This window comes from Eublepharis macularius, chromosome 19, assembly GCF_028583425.1.
Source record: "Eublepharis macularius isolate TG4126 chromosome 19, MPM_Emac_v1.0, whole genome shotgun sequence".
NCBI lineage: Eukaryota > Metazoa > Chordata > Lepidosauria > Squamata > Eublepharidae > Eublepharis > Eublepharis macularius.
This window is the reverse complement of record NC_072808.1, coordinates 11,691,061-11,711,730: the sequence shown is the minus strand read 5'-3', so window position 1 is coordinate 11,711,730 and position 20,670 is coordinate 11,691,061. Positions and strand designations below refer to the sequence as shown.

Genomic DNA, 20,670 nt, shown 5'->3' with positions numbered 1-20,670 from the left:
CTCGAAGCCCAAATGGCGGAGAACGGGGCGGTGGAGTGGAGCCCTTGAAAATGGGCCCCTACAGTGAGCCCCTTAGTACTATTAAGCCATGCACCAATAAAGGACTCGAGGATCCAGCTGCCCAAATGTAGGCTATGAATAGATTCTGGCAAGCTCAGCAAACCCATACAGCTGAGGGTTCAGGTGCTGCAAGCCCCCGAGAAAATGTTGAAATTTGACCAATTACAGGGTCGTTTTGAGGCCATATGGGACGGGTATTAGAGCATATTCTCAGGTCAATGTTGTTAAGTACTTCAACCCATTGGCTTATGATTCTGTCACTCAAATAGCCTTATTTTAATGACAAGCACTTAAAAAAAACTCCATCAATTTTGTTGAAGAATTCACTCATTAAAAAAAATGTTGCTTCAGGACCCCTCCAGGATTAAGGGCCCTGAAGCTTAAGCTTCATTAGTTTCACAGTAGATCCGCCTCTGTGAGAGTCCATAATAGATCTGTACTTTTCATGGAGCCAAAAATTCATTCCTCTTCTGTTATGTATAGTAAAGCCAGTAAGAGACAGGAGCTGTGGCTCTGTGGTAGAACATTTGCTTTGCATGTAGAAGGTCCCAGTTCAATCATCCAATATAGTAAAGAATTCAGTAGCACCTTTAAGACTAACCCATTTTATTATAGCATAAGCTTTCGAGAACCACAGCTCTCTTCATCAGACGCATCTGACGAAGAGAGCTGTGGTTCTCGAAAGCTTATGCTACTATAAAGTTGGTTAGTCTCAAAGTTGTTACTGGACTCTTTACTATTTGCAACTACAGACTAACACAGCTACCTTCTCTGGATCGAAGGATCTAATAGGAGGTGATATGAAAGGCCTCTTGTCTAGGTTCTTAGGGAGATCTACGGACAGTCTTAGACAATAATGATCTTGATAAGACATTACATATAATACAAGCGCGATCCTCATGATCGCTGGAGCTTCTCATGCTCCGCAGAACGAGCCGGGCCACCCCACAAGACCCTTTCTGGCTCACAGACACAGCAAAGGACGTCCACTGACGTTACACAACTGCGGTTCCGAACTCCCGACCTCAAGCGATCCGCCGGCCTCAGCCTCCCGTGTTCAGGCTGGGATTACAGGCGCGCGCCACCGCGCCCAGCTTCATGTGTTCGAGTTCATGGAGAAGGCCCGTGGTTCAATGCCACTGCATCTGCCTTGCTTGCCGAAGAACCCTCAACCCCTTGCATCTCCGGTTAAAAGGAGAAGGTACCAGGTGATGTAAGAAAACTTGGGAAAGCTGCTGCCCTCCAAAGCAGACAGTCCTGACCTTGCTAGATCAAGTATCTGACTCTAAAGCAGCCCTATATGTTCATGTTGTCATGTTGTGCATTTATTTTCCTGCTTCACATTGTGCTGTCCAGGGTAGGAAACACATGGTGTGATTGGCGTTAGGATTCAGGTTTTTAATGCATCTTATAGAGGGCCAGAAGGAAAACTTGGCACAAGGCTGCTGTTTTTGCAGGTAGCCCCGTGTTCACACTTCCTGCTATGTGTTCATTCATTGGCCTCTGCCAAACCCACCTCTTTGGTCACCCTCATTCAAGGCCAGTGTCAAAATAAAGAAGTATGACGTGGTATGTCCTTCCCTGGACCACACCAAGAATTATATGTTTGAATTATATTTCAAAACATAAACAAGCTCCCTGTATACAGAAATCTAGGTTAATGACCTTCTTTCTGGTTTGCTAGACTTCGCTCTTCAGGGAACTTTTTATAACTGAAATTTCAAGTATGCAATTCCCTACCTGTAGTCAAAAGTGGTCCAGTCCTGGAGGGGCTATACCATATGCCAAAAGCCTGGAGGGGCTTATACCACATGCCAGAAAGCTCTGGCTTTGAGAGTGACTTAGGGCCAAGCTATAAGTGATGAATGACACTTGAACAGCAAGTGGATTGAGTGGAGGGCAAGTGAACAGGTAGGAATACACTTGCCGTTCAAGTGTCATTTGTCACTTGTAGCTTGGCCCTTAGAGGCCTCTGGCCCTTCCTGATCTGTGGTTTTCATTGTAGGGATCGTGTATGACTCTGTCATGCTGAAACACCAGTGCTCATGCGGCGACAACAGCAATCACCCAGAGCACGCGGGCCGAATCCAGAGCATCTGGTCCCGCCTGCAGGAACGTGGACTACGCGGCCAGTGTGAGGTAGGGGGCAGTGCAGACCAGAAGCAGTGAGGAGGGAAGGGTATCGTCACAGACGGTTCTGCTCCGCTTTTGGAAGCGTGTTGAGGAAAGTCATGCACGGAGCTCTAATAATCTGTGCTGCAAAAAGAAAATCCAAATTGCGCAGCCAGAAAACCCACTCCTGTCTTTGAAATACATACTTCAGTCGGGGGACGGAGGGAGCAGGCAAAATATGTTGCTGCTGCTTTAATGATTATTTATTGAGATTTTATTATTATGCTACCACGTTTTCTTTTTATATTCTAGTTGTATTCTGCTCTGAGCCCGCTTGTGGACTATAAATCCAATTAATAATAAATAAACAAACAAACAAATAAATAGTCATGGATTCAGCGGAAGATTTCTGCAGACAAGCGGAGGGAGCAATTCTCACTGATTCCTCCTCTCTCCTGCTCCCTGAAAGAACTGTGCTTTTTCTCCCGTGCTCTACTTTCTAGTTAGATCCCTAGATTGAGTTTGGCTTCAAAAAAGCAACTACTGCGAAGGAGTAGGGAGATGTGGTTCAGAGTTGGAGCTGTGAAGAAGGCAGGGGTTGAATCTCCATTGACCACGCTGTTTTCCCCAATCAAATGCCCCCTCTAGCAGCTTAAGTCTAGTGGGGAAAAGGATAATAATAACAACAACAACATTCCATTTATATACCGCCCTTCAGGACAACTTAATGCCCACTCAGAGCAGTTTACAAAGTATGCCATTATTATCCCCACAACAAAACACCCTGTGAGGTGGGTGGGGCTGAGAGAGCTCCTAGAAGCTGTGACTGACCCAAGGTCACCCAGCTGGCTTCAAGCGGAGGAATGGGGAATCAAACCCGGCTCTCCAGATTAGAGTCCTGCTGCTCTTAACCATCACATCAAACTGGCTCTGAGATGATCATGATGAAGATGAAGAAGAGTTGGTTTCCGCCCCACACAAACAACAGACACCCAGTGAGGTGGATGGGGCTGAGAGAGACCTGAGAGAGCTGTGACTGACCCAAGGTCACCCAGCTGGCTTCAAGTGGAGGAGTGGGGAATCGAACCCGGCTCTCCAGATTAGAGTCCTGCCTCTCTTAACCACTACACCAAACCAGCTCTCTGATTATCTGTCTCCCCTCCTCCCATACTGAGGCATAAGGGGAGGTCTTTCCTGATTGGGGAAATAGCACAGGAGCCAGCCACAGCACAATGGTAGGGCATCTGTTTTGCATGCAGAAGGTCCAAGGTTCAATCCCTGTAATCTCCTGTTGAAAAGCTCGCATAGTAGGGGATGGGAAAGACCTCTTCCTTAGACCCTGGGAAACTGCTTATTGCCAACCTTAATGGACCAATGCTCTAACTTCCTAAGGCAACCTCAGGTTTATATGATCCCAACTAATTTTTTGAGAGTTCTGGGTTTGAATCCCCACTCGGCCATGGAGGCTTGCAGGGTGAACTTGGGGCAGTCGCACCTTCTCAGCCTAACCTACCTCACAGGGTTGTTTGGAGGATGACACGGAGGGGAGGAGAACAACATAAGCCACGCTGGGTCCCTGTTGGGGAGAAAAGCAGGGTATAAATCAAGGAAATAAATAAATAGAGTGTCGTAATGAGAGTGTTGGGATCTGGGAGGCCTGGGTTCAAATCCTCCTTCTGCCAGGAAACTTGTCGGGAAACCTTGGTCTAGTTGCACACTGTACACCTAAAGTGCCTTACAGGGTAGTTCTGGGAACATAATTGAGGAAGGGAATGCAACATGTCTTCCTGAGCTTCTTGGAGGAAGGATGAAATAAAACATATATTAGCTAGACCTTCCCCAGTGCTACAGCCCCAGTTCATACATGATCCTCACCCCAACCCTGCATGGTTGCTTTCTGGAGCTTAATGACACATCTGAGAATCTGATCACGCGCCCCACCCCTGGACTGTCACGTGCTGTCTAATCCTTGGTGTCCTCCACATCCACGCCAGCTCCTGGCCCTTTCCTCCTTGTCGTGCGGATTCCAGCCAGCGATGAAGGATGCAGTTTGCTGGCAGTGCATATTTCCACATTTAAAATGTTTGTTTCCCAGCCTGTGCATAAAAACAGTCCTGAGCATTGCGGGTCGCCCTGGTGAATTCAGAGAACCCAGGTTCTCAGGCTCGGTAAATCCAATACTCTAGTCAGCCCCAATTTTTCGGGGAGTGCTTATTTTGCAGATGCTGGACAGATGTGTGTCTCACACAAAAAAGCATGTCCACATCTAGAGAAATTTATGAATAGAGATTTCTATAGGAATAATGAAAAATCCCCATATAGATCATATTGTAGAGTACCTTTTTAAAACTCCTTTTAAGCTCCGGGTTTAAAATTTCTGTTTTTCTATCCTTTGCTTCTGGGAACTCTGGTGGTCCTTCATTATCTTTTTTCCATAGTGATGGGGAGAAAAGAGGGTTTACGGATGCTTAGCGACTACAGTTCCACACATTCCGGTGCTCTGTGGTTGCTGGGCAACATCCATGAGTTTTCTTTACATCACAGAACCAGGAAAACAGCCAGTTAGGATTGGTGGCCACCTAGTAAAAAGGGGAGTAGAAATATCACGCTCCCTCCCAGGTTGCTACCATTTGGGAAGCAGAGGACGGGGTGGCTATATGGCTCAGTGGTAAAGTACCAGCTTTGCATGCAGAAGGTCCTAGGCTCGATCCCTAGCAACCTTCCTTCAATTGGATAGTAGGTGTTGGGAAGGACCTTTCTTTGCCAGACGCCCTGAAGACCAGCTGTGAGTTAGAGGACATAGCACTGAGGTAGATGATCCAGTAGTCAGGAGGGGGCATGGCTCAGTCGGAGAGCATCTGCTTTGTGTATAAAAGGTCCCAGGTTCAACCCTCGGCATCGCCAGCTAAAAGGACCAGGTGGTAGGTGATGTGAAAGTGCTCCACCTGAAACGCTGGAGAACCGCCTGTCTTATTAGATGATAGTGACTTTGATGAACCAACCATCTGATTCACTATAAGACAGCTTCATGTATTCATGTGAATTTGGTCCCTGGTCTGTGGCACTGGACTGTTGCGGTCCAAGCACTTGAGGAGAGAAAAAATCCTCCATCATCCCTGCTGCTTCCTAGAGCAGTCATGAATAGAGGTGTGTGCTTCAGGTTCGGGCCCAATTTGGGTAAATTCGGTATTTCCGAATCAGCCCCAGCGTTGCTGAAAACTTCGGAGCATTTCGGAAAGCTTCGGGCAGCAGCTGCAGCACTTTTCTTGCCATTTGCAAATGGCAAGAAAAGTGCTGCTTCCCACCTGTTTTACCTGATGAGAGGAGGAGGAGGGTATTGTAGTAACTTTCTACAACCCCCTCCTCCCCCTCCCATCAGGTAAAAAAAATGGCGGGTGGGAAGCTTGAAAGCAACAGTTTTCTTGCTGTTTGCAAGAAATCTGGTTATTCCGGATTGTTATTTCAGATGCATACCCCTAGTCATGAATGTCAGTTACGACCTCCTGCAATCATAGGTCTAGCTCAGTGACTTGGCTGTCTGACTCACGCTGTGTCTGTCTCTCTGTTAGTGTCTCCGGGGTCGCAAGGCCACTTTGGAGGAGCTGCAGTCGGTCCACAACGAACGCCACGTGCTGCTGTATGGCACCAACCCCCTCAATCGCCTAAAGCTGGACAACGGGAAGCTAGCAGGTAGGGAAAACAGTGGCACTTACCCTTGTGCACAGTCCAGGGCCTCGAAGAAGCAGACAAGAGAGGATGCCTTGGTTAGCAAGACTCTCTCTCTCCTGATACGATCCTGCAGGCCCGCTCAGATCTGCCCGGCAATGCCTCCAGTCTCTTCCTTCCCACCTTGGAGCAGCTAATCAGAAACTGGGCATTGTCTAGCAATGCCCTGAAATTATGGAACAGAGTACGTGAGCAATATCCCATCTTTGTTGGTCTTTAGGAACAATTTTGAAGATTTATCGGAAATATCAGATTGCTCCCTCTCCTCCTATTCTGCTTGTGAAAGGCACTTTGGCCTGAACAAGATGGGGCAGTGATCTTTTTGAGTTCTGTTTTGCTCCTTATTGTTCCAGGGAGTGGGGGGTCAACTAACCACTGGAGGCATGATTTCAGGAGCACAGCAGGTTGCAGTAGAAAGGGGGACACCCAGGAAAGTTTCCTTTCCCTAGCACAGCTCAACTCGCTGGGTAGGATCTGTTCCCAAATTCCAGTGCATGTTTTTAAGGAAACATGCACTGGAATTTTAAGAATACATCTGACGAAAAGACCTGTGGTTCTCGAAAGCTTATGCTACAGAACAGTTGGTTAGTCTTCAAGGTGCTACTGGACTCTTTATTATTTTGCTACTACAGACTAACACAGCTAACTCCCCTGTTTTTAAGGACAATGCATTTTATTATGCCCCCCCCCACCCTTTTCTTCTTTTGGGGACCCAGATCAGCTTACAACATAGTTCTCCCTCCCTCCAATGTATCCATTTTTAAAGTCTACTGCTAGGAACGGCCTTGAGCTTGCGGAAAGGTGTGGAATTCGTTTTTAAAAGAGACTTCCCTGCCTGTACCCTGGTACAAGGGGGATGGGGGGAAACTCAACCTACTCACTCTTTGATGCCCTCTGTCAAACCGTTACAGGTATGCCCCATCAATGAGCATTATCGGACAGGAAGAGGAAATTGTCAAAGACACAACTGTTTCTTTTGACAGAGACACATATAATCTTGCAGAAATTTCAAAATGAACGGAGGATACCTGATTGAGCCGAGTCTGGGATTGTGTTGGATATGTTTATGGGGTCACTTTTTGAAGTTGTGTCCCAAGACGCAGCCTCTAGTCTTCCAAAAAGGAGGTCAACATGCTTTTGGATTCAGAGGCTTTTGGGTCGCAGCGCCCATGTCTACTTCTCCCCCCACCCCCCATTCCTTGTCATTGAAATGGCACTTCCCATGCTTCTATCGTTTTGCAAACTCTGCAAAACAATTTTTAAGAAAGGCATTTTTGTAGAAGTAGCAAATCGTCGGTGTAATGGATCAGCTCTGGAGGGGATTTTCATTCAGGATAAAGAGTTTCTTACACTGACGGTGTGTTCCCTTAAAAAGATACGTTTGCGTCTTTTCATCGTATTTATTTCCCCCCAGTTTTACCATCTCAGCCCATCTGCGCTATTTTGTCTTACTAGGAATCTTTGCTGTTAGATTCAAATGTTATCGCATCTTGTAATCTGTTCACCGATTGAACGAAAGGTTTTCTTTTTTCATCACACATACAATTCACCTTGGGTCCCAGTGAGAAAGGAGGACTATAAATGAAAATTATCAATGTAATCATCCAGAGGAGTTAGCCGTGTTAGTCTGTAGTTGCAAAATAGCAGAGTCCAGCAGCACCTTTAAAACTAACCTTGTCATAGCATAAGCTTTCGAGAACCACAGCTCTCTTCGTCAGATGCATGGAGGGTATGAAGAAACTGGCCATAGGTGTGCACTCCATCTCTTTCAAGACTTTTGCAACTGATTTGCATCTACTCCCTCCCTCCTCTCACCACCTCTGGCCAGTTTCTTCATACCCTCCATGCATCTGACGAAGAGAGTTGTGGTTCTCGAAAGCTTATGCTATGACAAAGTTGGTTAGTCTTAAAGGTGCAATCCAGTAATCGAACCTCAAACACCACGACTCAAATGCCTGTCCCTCCATTCCAAACTCTGCCCCCTATCTAGTTTTTTACGTTTTCTCCTTCTCAAAAGTTTCCCAACGTCCCAGTCACAGAAGGAATGCAAGTAATAATGTGGTTTAAATCAGAATAATGGTAAAAGTTTCCCTCAAAGAATCTTTGACATTGTGCATGTGCAGAGATGTTAGTGATTCTCTGTAAGATACATACTCCCCGCAGGATTGAGGGCCAAGCTACAAGTGATGAATGACACTTGAACGGCAAGTGGATTGAGTGGAGAGCAAGTGAACAGGAAGGAATACACTTACCATTCAAGTGTCATTTGTCACTTGTAGCTTGGTCCTACATTCCCCCAAATTCCTTGGGTGGAAGCCTCAAACCATTCAAGTGTTTTACCTTTTGCTGTGTAGCTGTGCCCTGAAATGTTACTGGCAGCAACTTGGATGCACCCCGGTTTGCTTTCTGCCTCTCACCCCCCCACCCCCACCCCTCTTTTTTGCAGGAATCCTCTCCCAGCGGATGTTCGTCATGTTGCCCTGTGGCGGAGTTGGGGTAAGTTCCTTCTCTGGAAGGCAGCCCCACTGCTGTCCAAGATATCCGCCCCCCCCCCAACCAAGAAACCCTTGTCCCCTTAGCCATGGGCCCTTCTGAAGTCAGGTTGGTTGCTGGTCTGCCTGGAAACAGGCAGCTGGAATTAACTTGAAGATTTGACACACACACACACACCCCACAACCCTTGGGTCTATCATTGCTGTATCTCCACAGCAGCGGCAGGCGCCCCACTGCAAAAGACCCAGAGGCCTATGAGCAGACATAAATGGGGCCTGGCAGTCTTTCCGGACTGCATTTCACATCCTGAATGGGCCATTGAACTCTGCTGGGTGCAGGAATTTACTGCCCAGCAGTTTGAAGTGAAATTTTAAACGGTTTTCAGGGGCCAGTGGTTTACCTTGCCTTTAGTCCCTTCCAATGGCCTCTCCATTCACCAGTGCACCTTTTTTCCCCAGGTGCCAAGGCTTCCTAGTTCTCACTGAAGGGGTAATCACTCACCTGGGCAGTGCCACTTCAGATTGTGGGCAAGGGGGCTTCCATGGCTGTGTGTTTTTTTTTAAAAAAAGATCCCTGCATGTAGAAAACTAGCCATGAAGGAGAACATTTCTAGCCTAGCCTTCCTGACATGCTAGTTTTCTGTGTGGAGTGCATTCGATGAACCCCTACCTGTAGTCATAAGTGGCTCAGACTCAGGTTTACCCCCTTGTTGATGCTGGAAACTTGCAGGTACCTTGCTTTAGAGCAGCGCCCCGCCCCAGAGTCATCCAGCTTTGCATTGCTGGGACTCAGTTGCCTCTTTGGCTCTCTTTCCAGGCCTGATCTCTTGCTCCTGGGGTGGGGCTAGGGCTAGTTTTGGGGTGGGGGTTCTCCCCGCTCCCTCCTCCTCTCTGTCTCCTGTGTCCCTCCCCTCCGGGCTCTCTGTCACGTTCACTTTCGTTCATCTTCTCGGGTGCCTTTCTCTCTATTTTTTTTTCTCGCTCTCTTTTCCAGGATGCTGCTTCCCAGCCCATCCCTATTCTCCTTCTCTTCTTAACCTCTTGCTCGCTCTCACACTCTCTGTACCTTCATCCCTTTCCCCCGCCCTTGTCCCTGAACAATGGGCCTCGGCTCCTCTCTCCCCCTCCCCTCCCCTGCACCCGGAGAGAAAGAGAGGGAGAGCAAGCGTGCGCCCGGAGCAGTCAGGCAGAAGGGGGGTTCTGCTCACACATGGAGTTGATCAGAAGAGAATCTCTGAGGTTTTCCGGCTCTTACTTTGCCGATGACGTGATCCTGATCAAACCAAGATGTTTGTTTTTGAAAAAAAAAATCCAAATAGAATCAAGAAGGTAAAAAGAACGGGTTCCTCCAGCCCCTCCACCCCAATTATTCCCAGTCCAGGTTGCCTAGAGGGGGATGTGCCAAGGAGGGAGTCACCACCATGTCCCTGAGTCCGGGGTTAGCCGATAAGAGTCTGTGGGACCCCTACAGAAGTCGGATTAATTGGGAACATGGCTGCCTTCTGGCCACATGGCCACCTTTTGATCATTTAATTGGCTTTGCGGCATGCAGCCATTTGAGGTTGGATCCTTCAGCATTTCCATTGTAAAGGGAAACGGGGAATTGTGTTTGAAAGACGACGACAGCCAAAGCCGAGATTAGGGTTGGATCTCGGGGGTCCAAGACGTTGCGCCTTTTTGCTGACTCTTTAGTCTTTCTGCCCCTTCCTTTGGCTGTGTTTGTATGTTTGGGGAGAAGTTTCCGTGCAGGGAAATGTCAGGATAGATTTCCCCCTCCCTCCAAATGCAGGGCTGAATAACCGCTGTTTGTTTCCTCCTACGGTCAGGTGGACAGCGATACTATCTGGAACGAGCTGCATTCCAGTAACGCTGCCCGATGGGCGGCAGGCAGCGTCACTGAATTGGCTTTCAAGGTGGCCAGTAGACAGCTTAAGGTAAGAGAGTCCGTAGTGTGCATGTTATGGACTGTCAAGTTCCTTCTCACTTATGGTGACCCTATGAATTAACAACCCCCCAAACTTCCTATCACTGATAGCCTTGCTCAGGTCTCAAACTGAAGGCCGTGACTTCCTTTATTGAGTCTCATATTACATCTACTGACTTCCTTCCACCTTTCCTAGCATTATTGTCTTTTCCATTGAGTCCTGTTGTCTCATGATGTGACCAAAGTATGACAGCTTTGGTATAGTCATTTTAGCTTCTAGGGAGAATTCAGGCTTGATTTGATCTAGAACCCACTTAATTTATCTTTTTGGTGATCCGCGCTATCTATTAAACTCAGCGTTAATCCCTGCTGGAATTGTCTATAGAACTTTGGATTTCAGGAAAATGTTAGTTTCGCCCGGAATTAGTTGTTCTTCTAACCCTTCTATTGAGTGATATGTTTGGAAACGTTAAAGCAGTGCTTGTGGAACGCTGCAGTTTGCAGACACGGTGGTCTATAGCAACCTGTCCATTTGAGCTGTAACCATAGCATGGCATAGTGGTTAGTGTGTCAAAACAGGATCAGGGAGACCCATGTTCGAATCTCCACTCTGACATGAAGTCCTGCAGGGCAAACTTGGGCAAGGCACTCTGTCTCAACGTAACCTACCTCACAGGGTTGCAGTGAGGATCCAGTTGAGAAGGTGAGAATGACGCAAATCAAATTAGATCCTCTCTGGATAGAGCATTGAAATAAATCTGTCAATTGACAGGTACATTTACCTTTGCTGTCTTTGAAGACAGGCAGATTTCATTACAGGATCTTCGGATACAAACAGATCCATTTGTTTTCCAGAGGGCAACATGAAAATGTGAAGGGGTTTTGAATTGACTCTTTTTTAAAAAATGATGTTGCATTGTTGGTGGTGTGATGGGGCAGGCCATATGTGTGATTGCACAGGGATCCCAAGAAATAGAAGAGTGAGATTATATATTGTGGGCATGAAAACTGAGGCAGGTAAGAATTTCTCTCTGGCTAGTTCGTGCTTTGGACAGTGAAAGAAGGCATGGGACAGCGAGTCCACTTTAGCCAAAGGGCAGTCACAGAAGCGTTGATCCGAGATTATCCTGAGGAAGCAGCCCTTCATCTGGACTGTTGGCAATGTGTTGCAATGCGCGACCATGTATGACAGCCTCCGTTCTGGGACTACCAAAGGTCATTTAGTCCAACCCCCCTGCACAGTGCAGGAAATTCGCAGCTACCACCCCACAACTCCCCCAGTGTCCACTGCTTTGTGCTCAAAGGATAAAACCTCCAGAATCCATGGCTAATCTGGCTTGGAGGAAAATTCCTTCCTGACTCCAGACTGGCGATCGGCATTATCCTGAGCATATACGAAAGGGCCACAAGAGCCCATCCCTTCAATCTGAAATGAGAATAATTTATGCCAAGTTCAGCAAATGTATTGCAGTTGACTGCTGCATTGTTTAGGCTGCAAACCTAAGGACACTTTCCTGGAAGTAAACCCCATTGAATAAGATGACGATTACTTTTCAGTAGACCTGTTTAAAATTGTTCCCTTAGTCTAATGAGCAATATTGGAGTTCCCGATTTTGGTGAAGAACTCGCACAGATCTGAACGTTTTTGTAGATGCACAGTGAACAGTCACTGCCAATTAGAGATGGGCACGAACCAAAATACAAACCAAAGAGCCCATTTCTGATGAACCACCATGAACTTTAGGCTGGTTCGTTTGGTTCGTTTTTTGGTTCGTCACTGCAGACAGCCTGGCGCCAATCAATCAGTTTCCTAGGCAACAGGGGATGGACTTCCAGCAGGCCTTCTGCTGACCCAGAAGTGGCCTTCCACTGGCCCGGAAGTGGCGATTTGCTGACCCGGATGTGACGTTTTTCCAAACCAAACAAACTGGTTCGCGAACCGGGGCAGGTTCGTGAAAGTTCGTGGTTCCTGAAATGCGACAAACCTCGAACCGCACGGTTTGTTTTTTCCCCGGTTCGTGCCCATCTCTACTACCGATTAAAATCATCTGGTAACACTGCTGAAAATTGTATCCTGCAAGAGGACAGCAGCTAAGAGGGAAGGCTTTTTCAGTAGTGGCCTTGGAGCTTCGGCACAGGCTTCTGGGGAGATCTAGCACGTGCTTTTGTCTGTCCAGTTTTTGAACAAAGGCCTATTTAATTTCACAGGTATTTATCAATACAACTGGGGAGTTCTCACTAGAGTTGTGCCTAACCTTTACTTGTTTTGGTTTTCTGGCTGAAAAGACAGCATTTTGAAGGGCTGAAACATTTCTTGAAAGCCTTCAACAGCACCCCCATTCTATAATCCGTTCACGGCTGGTTTTTTTTTCCTTTTCTCCCTCCTCTGTAATGCTGAGAGTTCTCCCCTCCCTGCCTCAAGTTAGAGCTTCTTTCTTCTTCTTAGTGGTTCCATCCACTCCAGCATCATGTGATGGATATAATTCCATTCTGGTACTACAGAGCCAATCAGATTTGGCCATGATGACATCACTGACGGCAAACAAAGCCAACAAAGAGTAAGAGCAAAACTTACTGGGCTGGTCGTGTGGGTGATCCCAGCCAATCAGATCTCCAGTTGCCCTTGTGCATGAAGTTAGCACTTCATCGACACAGTTGATTGCTGGAGCAAGGGGCAGTTTTAAAGTATCTGAACTATCTGCAAGAAGGACCTTTCCCGTTTTGGATTGGGCTCTAGTTTTAACCATTACTTGACCATGTGACTATCGGTAGCAAGTCGTCTTTTTTGAATGGCTGCCATTTGCTTCTTGTATGTGGAGAAGATGGAGAAGAGAGGTAGATTTTTACTATTTTCATTGGTTAGTTATAGTGGATTTTTTTTCTAAACTACCTCAAACTATAAGAGAGAAAGACAAGGATAACTTTTCAGTTTTCAGACAAAATTCTCAGCAGAGTTCAAAGGATTATTTTGGGTTGTTCACAATTAAATTACAAAAAAAAAGCTGTTTATCTTAAGACCAGTTACTATGGTTACTTTGGTTAGGGACGTGCAGGTTTACCTTTGTTCTACATTCGGGTGTAAAACACCCAGGGAAAAAAAGACATCCACCAAGTCTCTAAACAACTTCGGTACATGCTTAAATAATCCCTCAAGCTATTTTCCTCTGCCCCTAAAATTCAGTGGTAGATGCATATTTTGTAGTCCCCAGATGAAGGACAAATTTTCAATGCAGCAGCGGCTTGTGAAATTGACAAAGTTTGAAAGCCAGGCTTTCACAACTTGGGACCCATCTCTTGGTGATTTCACCTCTCAAGGTGGTCTGTCTGGCATTTACCAAAGCCCGGGCCTTCTCCATCATGGCCCCTGCTGCTCTGTGGAACAGACTCCCTGAAGAGATGAGGGCCTGGGAACTCCCACCTCGGAGATCTCTAGGGGCCAAACTACAAATGACGAATGACACAGGTTGGACACTTGTCAGCTTCCCTCAAGTTTTGATGGGAAATGTAGGCCGCTTGGCGGAATGTTGAACAAGTGACAGTTGAAAAGTCCATTGGACAGCAGACAGAGAGCCAAGCTGCAAGACCAGGATGCCTACATTTCCCATCAGAACTTGAGGGAAGCTGACAAGTGTCCAACCTGTGCCATTCATCACTTGTAGCTTGGCCCTAGGATGCATTGCAAGTCCTGTCTGTTCACCAGGGCTTTTGAGAGGGTTTGAATGACAGGCTTCTTTTAAAGCAAGAACTTGTCGAAGCCGCTTGACTGATAATAACATTAAGATAATATTCTCAAATATTGAGTCTTATTACATTTCAGTGAATGGATCTCTTTTGAAGCACTCTATAGCTTTTAGAGGCGTAGTGGTTATGGAATCCTGCTGTCCATCGCAGCTGCTCACTCAACCCGGTTGTTTTTATTTGTCGTTTGTGATTGCAGAATGGCTTCGCTGTTGTCCGACCGCCGGGACACCATGCAGACCCCTCTACAGCCATGTAAGGACAACTCCTCTGTTTGACTTCTCCTTCCCAAGTCACAGGGTCATCTGTAGGTTAGGGGTGGGTCATTGCTCAAGGCCCATTGGCCAAATGAGCAGTATCATTAAAGTAAAGGTTAGAGATGGGCCCATCACATTAAAGTTCCAAGTAATAGGGTTTCCTGCATGCATTCCAGACCATGAGTGATTCCGCACACGTTGGATAATGCACTTCCAATCCTCTTTATAGATCATTTGGAACGGATTTTTTTGTGTGCGGAACAAAAAATCCACCTCAAACGATTGATAAAGTGCATTGAAAGTGCATTATCCAACGTGTGCGGAATCAGCCCATGTTGATGATTCTGATCTCAGCTAAATGGACTTGGGACGTGCAAATTCAGGCCCTGCTTCATACTTTGTGCATCTTAATCCTTCTTTTCTTGTTTTGGACTCCTGCAAAAGAGAGTAGACCTCACCGGGGCCCAGCACAGAGAAGACAAATTCACAGGGACCGGCTTTCTGCCTACCTTTTGTTTTGTTGAGAAGCTGGAGAAGAATCAAAATATTATTGCCCACACAGTCTGTGGAACCAAGGTTTCTGAAAAGCCGCTGGGACTTGTTTAATTCTGTGAGTGGTGGCTTTTGCCGACTAAACAAAAGCAATCACTCACGGAGTAAACAAAGCTAAGCGGCTTTCCGAAAAGCTAGGTGTTGACAGCTGATAGACAAGAAAAAGATTGTGGGGGGCAGTGTTAGCCTGAGCAGTGGGGCAGTGCCTGTTTCTTCATCACAAGACAAAGAATAATATTAAGTTTGCGTGTCTCTCCTTCCCTCTCTGTGCCCAGATGGGATCAAATTCTAAATGGGTAACCATCAAAGCCGGACTAAATAAGCTAGTTTCTGAACTATTCCCCTCCAAATACCTTAGCACAGGTTCAGACATGCATAGGGCCAAGCTACACATGACAAATGACACTTGAACGGCAAGTGGATTGAGTGGAGGGCAAGTGAACAGGGAGAAATACACTTGCCGTTCAAGTGTCATTCGTCATGTGTAGCTTGGCCCACAGACAACACTTTCATTTCTCAGCATCTTGGGATTCTGGGCTTAATGTAGACTGGATAAGTAGAAAGGCGGAGGATGACGCCGTAATGATAAACAACCTCCAGTGAAGATCATTGCATCTATCATGATGTGAAAGCTAGGGCCAAGCTACAAGTGACGAGTGACACTTGAACAGCAAGTGTATTTCTCCCTGTTCACTTGCCCTCCACTCAATCCACTTGCCGTTCAAGTGTCATTCGTCATGTGTAGCTTGGCCCCTAAAACCGGGGTTATTTTGTATATGATTTTCACACGTTCCAACCATCATTTGGTTATTTCAGTCCTGAATATGAATACTTGTATTTGGCACGTGCTCAGGCCCCACACAAACTATGCCATATACAAAGTGCTTCTGGAATATTCCGGCGCTCGGGCTTTGGCACGTCTTCGGAAGACGGCCGTCTGCTCCTGGTGGAGTAACCCAAAAACGTGTACTGCTGTGCCAGAGTGGAAAGGGAGACCACAAGTTTCGACCTCCTTCCCCTGCCTTTGAGTTGACTCTGCTTGCTTCTCTATTAGGGAATGGAGTCCTTTGCAGGCATGTTATAAAACTGCTCTTTTGCACAGGGGAGGAAAGAAAGTGAATTGATTGGCTGCAGCAGTGGACAAAGGAGGAGTCTAGGTGTCCCATGGGAGAGAGTGACACTTCACACAACACCGCCTGTTAAGGTTGCTGGTTGACTTTTTTTCCCTCCTTGACCAGGGGATTCTGTTTCTTCAACTCGGTGGCCATCGCAGCCAGGCAGTTGCAGCAAAAAGGGAAAATCAGCAAGATCCTTATTGTCGACTGGGTGAGTCCTGCTTTCCCAAACAAAGGTCTTCCCTCCCTTTTCTCAAGACCTGAAATGGTTTTCGTCTTATGTTTCTGGAAGCGGCAGGAATACAAATTCGAGCTGTGCCTGTGTGGAAGAGGTCTAATAGGCCTCCCGCATTCCCTCATCTCACCCTCCTCCTTTCTTAGGATGTTCACCACGGCAACGGGACACAACAGGTCTTCTACCGGGACCCGAATGTCCTCTACATCTCCTTGCACCGCCATGACGATGGCAACTTCTTCCCTGGAAGTGGAGCGGCTGATGAGGTAAACTTCTGTGTAATATCTCGGGGGACAGCTGCCGGGGTGGGGCGGGGGGAGATGGCAGACAGCAGAATGTCCGTGTGGCAAGAGATGTCAAATTGAAGAGCTGCTGGCAACTTCTTTGGACCTCCAGGGAGACCCGTTGAATCGCTGAGAGTATACCGGGCAGTGGTGGCCCCAGAGTGGTAACCTGGGTAAACACAAGAGTCGTGGAAGGGGGGGTGTGCTCCTCCTGCACAAAACCGTATTTAGCATTCGATGAGGATAAGACTCACAAAGGCTAATTTGCTGGATAGGCCAAGAGGTTTTCTATTTGAGTCCTGCTCTGGAGGTCAAAGGTGAAAGGTCGGGTGGGTGCAACTGTTATTGACTCACCAACCTTAGGCAATATGAGCCAATATGTTACGGGGCCCTCTGCCTTGTGGTCCCCCAAGGCAGTCCCTATCCTTTGCACTTCTTGGCATGTGCTGAACACTTTTGGATCTCAAGCCAACAGCCCTTTTCTAAGACCCCTCTCTCTTGCTCCTGTCTTCCTGCGTCCACTGCTTATTCATCCCCCGTTCTCACTGGCCTTTTAGGCTTTTTAACATCTAGGGCCTCTGCCTCAGTCTGCTCCTGTCCTTGATTTTCCTCACACAGCTCTTCCATCCACAGGGCCTTTGTAAAATCTGAGGGCCAAGCTACACATGATGAATGACACTTGAACGGCAAGTGGATTGAGTGGAGGGCAAGTGAACAGAGAGAAATACACTTGCCGTTCAAGTGTCATTCGTCATGTGTAGCTTGGCCCTGAGTCTCGACCTCTTTGACAAAACTGTTCTTTCCCTCAGAACCTGGATTACAAATGGGGCCTTTCACGAAGCTTTGTCCCCTTCACAACTGGAACATTTTCTTTCCCTGTAGCTTAAGAGCCTACAAGCCATATGTCAAGTACTTTATAAGTAATTTATAACTCGATGGATAAATATGGCTAGATTACATATACATTTTTTTTTATCTTGCCTGACAGCAAGATCTTTAGTTTCTGTTGTTCAGAAATATTCCGTAGGCGTTCAGTCCAGGGAGTAATATATTGATTGTGAAGTAAATTGTAACAGTGGCAGCTAAAAAGGATATGGGCACTTGAATCGACTTGATCTGTACAATGAATAAAATAGCGCTACTGAGGGCCAAGCTACAGATGACGAATGACACTTGAACAGCAAGTGTATTTCTCCCTGTTCACTTGCCCTCCACTCAATCCACTTGCTGTTCAAGTGTCATTCGTCATGTGTAGCTTGGCCCTCAGAGGGAATTCCACTAAAACGGCCCTTCTTCTCCACGGAAGGTAACACATTGCATCTGAGTAACATGAAAGAGCATCGGGATTTTGGAACTGTTAATTAGGATAAATGTTTAGCAGGTTCGAACATTTTCTGGTAGGATAGATGAAAATGCACTGAAGAGCATTTCCGATCAGCTTTGAATTTTAATACAGCCCAGTCTTTTTTAAATAATGGGAACATTTGTGGCCAGCAGCGCGAGCAATCAGGACCGGAGACCTTGCTGCCACAAGCGCAAAACCGTGCAGAAGGGCCTTGAAAACACAACTGTCATTCAAATTTAAGAACCGATGGCTCTGAGCATTTATATGTCGCTTCCTCCATGATAGCACAGGGCCAAGCTACAAGTGACAAATGACACTTGAATGGCAAGTGTATTTCTCCCTGTTCACTTGCCCTCCACTCAATCCACTTGCCAGGCAAGTGTCTTTCGTCATGTGTAGCTTGGCCCACAGTCTTAAAAAACAAAACACACACTACAAGACAAATTGTGAAAGTGTTCTGGGGAAGGCTCCTTTATGCCAAAGCTGGAGGACTCGCTACGCTAGCTAGCAGGGAGGTGGTGAACTTCCCTTGCTGGGGAGGTAGGGAGAACAGAGAGAACTCCTAATCCATCATGTTTTACAACCTGCTTTCAAAGAGGCTTAGCGCTGAGAGTGGCCAGAGCCAGGGTTGGCTCACATCTGGTTCCCATCTTTCCCTCCTAGCTGGAGATATCAAAGGGGCTGAGAGGGTTCTTTATGATGCCTCCCTGCAAATCCCTGTGTGAGACTGTGGCATGTCACCCTGGGCTTCCCCACTCTGTTTCCTCTTCCTTCATCTGCCACACTCTTTGGTTTGATGTGGCTGCTCTTTCAAAATGGAGGGGCCAAGGAGAAAATCTATGGATATCTCTCTCTCTCTCTCTCTCTCCCCCCCCCATTCCCTGTTATTTATAATAATAATAACATTCAATTTATATACCGCCCTTCAGGACAACTTAATGCCCACTCACAGCGGTTTACAAAGTATGTTGTTATTATCCCCACAACAATCACCCTGTGAGGTGGGTGGGTCTGAGAGAGCTCTGAGAGAGCTGTGACTGGCCCAAGGTCACCCAGCTGGCTTCAAGTGCAGGAGTGGGGAATCAAACCCAGTCCTCCAGATTAGAGTCCCGCGCTCTTAACCACTGCACCAAAGGAGTTAGCTGTGGGCCAAGCTACACATGACGAATGACACTTGAATGGCAAGTGTATTTCTCCCTGTTCACTTGCCCTCCACTCAATCCACTTGCTGTTCAAGTGTCATTCGTCATGTGTAGCTTGGCCCTTAGTTAGCAAAATAGTAAGGAGTCCGGTAGCACCTTTAAGACTAACCAATTTTATTGTAGCATAACCTTTCAAGAACCACAGCTCTCTTTGTCAGATGTTTCTGATGAAGAGTGCTGTGGTTCTTGAAAGCTTATGCTACAGTAAAGTTGGTTAGTCTTAAAGGTGCTACTGGACTCTTTACTACAATTCTTAAAGGAATAATACAACACTTCAGCAATCCTTGTATTTATCTTTGGAGTCTCTTTTTGTTTATAGTTCCTTCTTCCAGATTCCTGAAGAGATCTTCCAGCAATCCTTGTATTTATGTTTGAAGTGTTGTACTATTCCTTTAATAACGGTGTATCTTTGGGAGAATAACAATTGTAAATATAATGGAATGGTAGACTACTACTAAAAATATTTGGAATTTTAGTCTTATCACGGTGGCATTTTTTTCTACATTGGCTACTGAACACTGTGGTCCTTTTTCGTTTATTTTATGATCTGAAAATATGGCAGCACTTCAGAAATTAGTTCATTAGGAAAGAAATGGATGTACTTGGGGTCGCTATTGGAGGGGGTGCTAAGCTCGATTCTGGCCGGTGGTGACCTGCAGCCGTGGAGAACCAGGCCTGCTCTTAGTTGCAGAGTTCTGCCTTTCCCCCTGTATCGTCCTATCCAGAGTGTCGTTTCATGGTCATTTTGAAGTGTGACAAAAATGTTGGGAACTGTCTTTTACAACAAAGGGGTGGGGGGAAGAGATGACAGCCCTTACAAACGTGGCTCTTTAATTCCCTCAATGTGTCCACCAGACACATCTTTTTTTAATGTTCCTTTTGCATAGTTAGATGTCTTCAGATGCACGAACTCTGTCACCCGTCCCCGCTCTTGTTACAGCAAAGTTTTTTCCCACCCTATAATATTGGGGGAGGAGGTCCTTTTAAACAAATAAAAGCAAAAACGTTAACGTTTGGATGTGCATTATGCAAGACATTGTGATGCGATCAACCAGGAGCAGGGAGTTTAAAAACCTCTGTAAGCGAAATGGTTTGTGGCTGCTGTTACCTTGTTTCAGTGGCCCGTTCCATCTATGCTGTGACAGTATATCAGATTATCTGGATCCCTAAATATATTTGTTATGTATGTGCTGCCAGGAAGCACTTCAGTTCTTCTATCACTGGTTCTCCAACTGGTAGTACATGTACACAGAAGCAGTCTAAATGGGTCTCAGGGTTTTCATACTAACTCAGGGCCAAGCTACACATGACGAAAGACACTTGAACAGCAAGTGTATTTCTCCCTGTTCACTTGCCCTCCACTCAATCCACTTGCCGTTCAAGTGTCATTCATCATGTGTAGCTTGGCCCTCAGAATCTGCACTCTCCTTTCATCCCAATGTCCACCTGCTAGCGCGATATGCCATCTCCTGCCAACGCAACCTGCCATGGATTATCTATCTGTGACATTTCAGCAGGCTAGTATCTCCAAATCCACCAGTTCCTCTGCCAAACGTCTAATGCATTTGATGTGCCGCTTTCTACCTGCCGGGGGTAGTCCGTTGAAGCTGTCACAACAAAATTTACTC

At 46.5% G+C, this 20,670-nt stretch overlaps 1 protein-coding gene across 2 annotated transcripts in view; it reads left to right on the top strand.

Moving 5' to 3' along the window:
* Positions 1-20,670, top strand: part of HDAC7 (histone deacetylase 7) — a 229,654-nt gene that overhangs the window by 194,467 nt on the left and 14,517 nt on the right. For both annotated transcript variants that reach the window (XM_055003372.1, XM_055003371.1), the window contains exons 13-19: positions 2,066-2,199; positions 5,742-5,862; positions 8,345-8,394; positions 10,217-10,324; positions 14,252-14,307; positions 16,100-16,187; positions 16,358-16,477. In XM_055003372.1, coding sequence (XP_054859347.1) covers positions 2,066-2,199; positions 5,742-5,862; positions 8,345-8,394; positions 10,217-10,324; positions 14,252-14,307; positions 16,100-16,187; positions 16,358-16,477 — 677 coding nt within the window. The remainder of the gene's footprint in view (positions 1-2,065; positions 2,200-5,741; positions 5,863-8,344; positions 8,395-10,216; positions 10,325-14,251; positions 14,308-16,099; positions 16,188-16,357; positions 16,478-20,670) is intronic.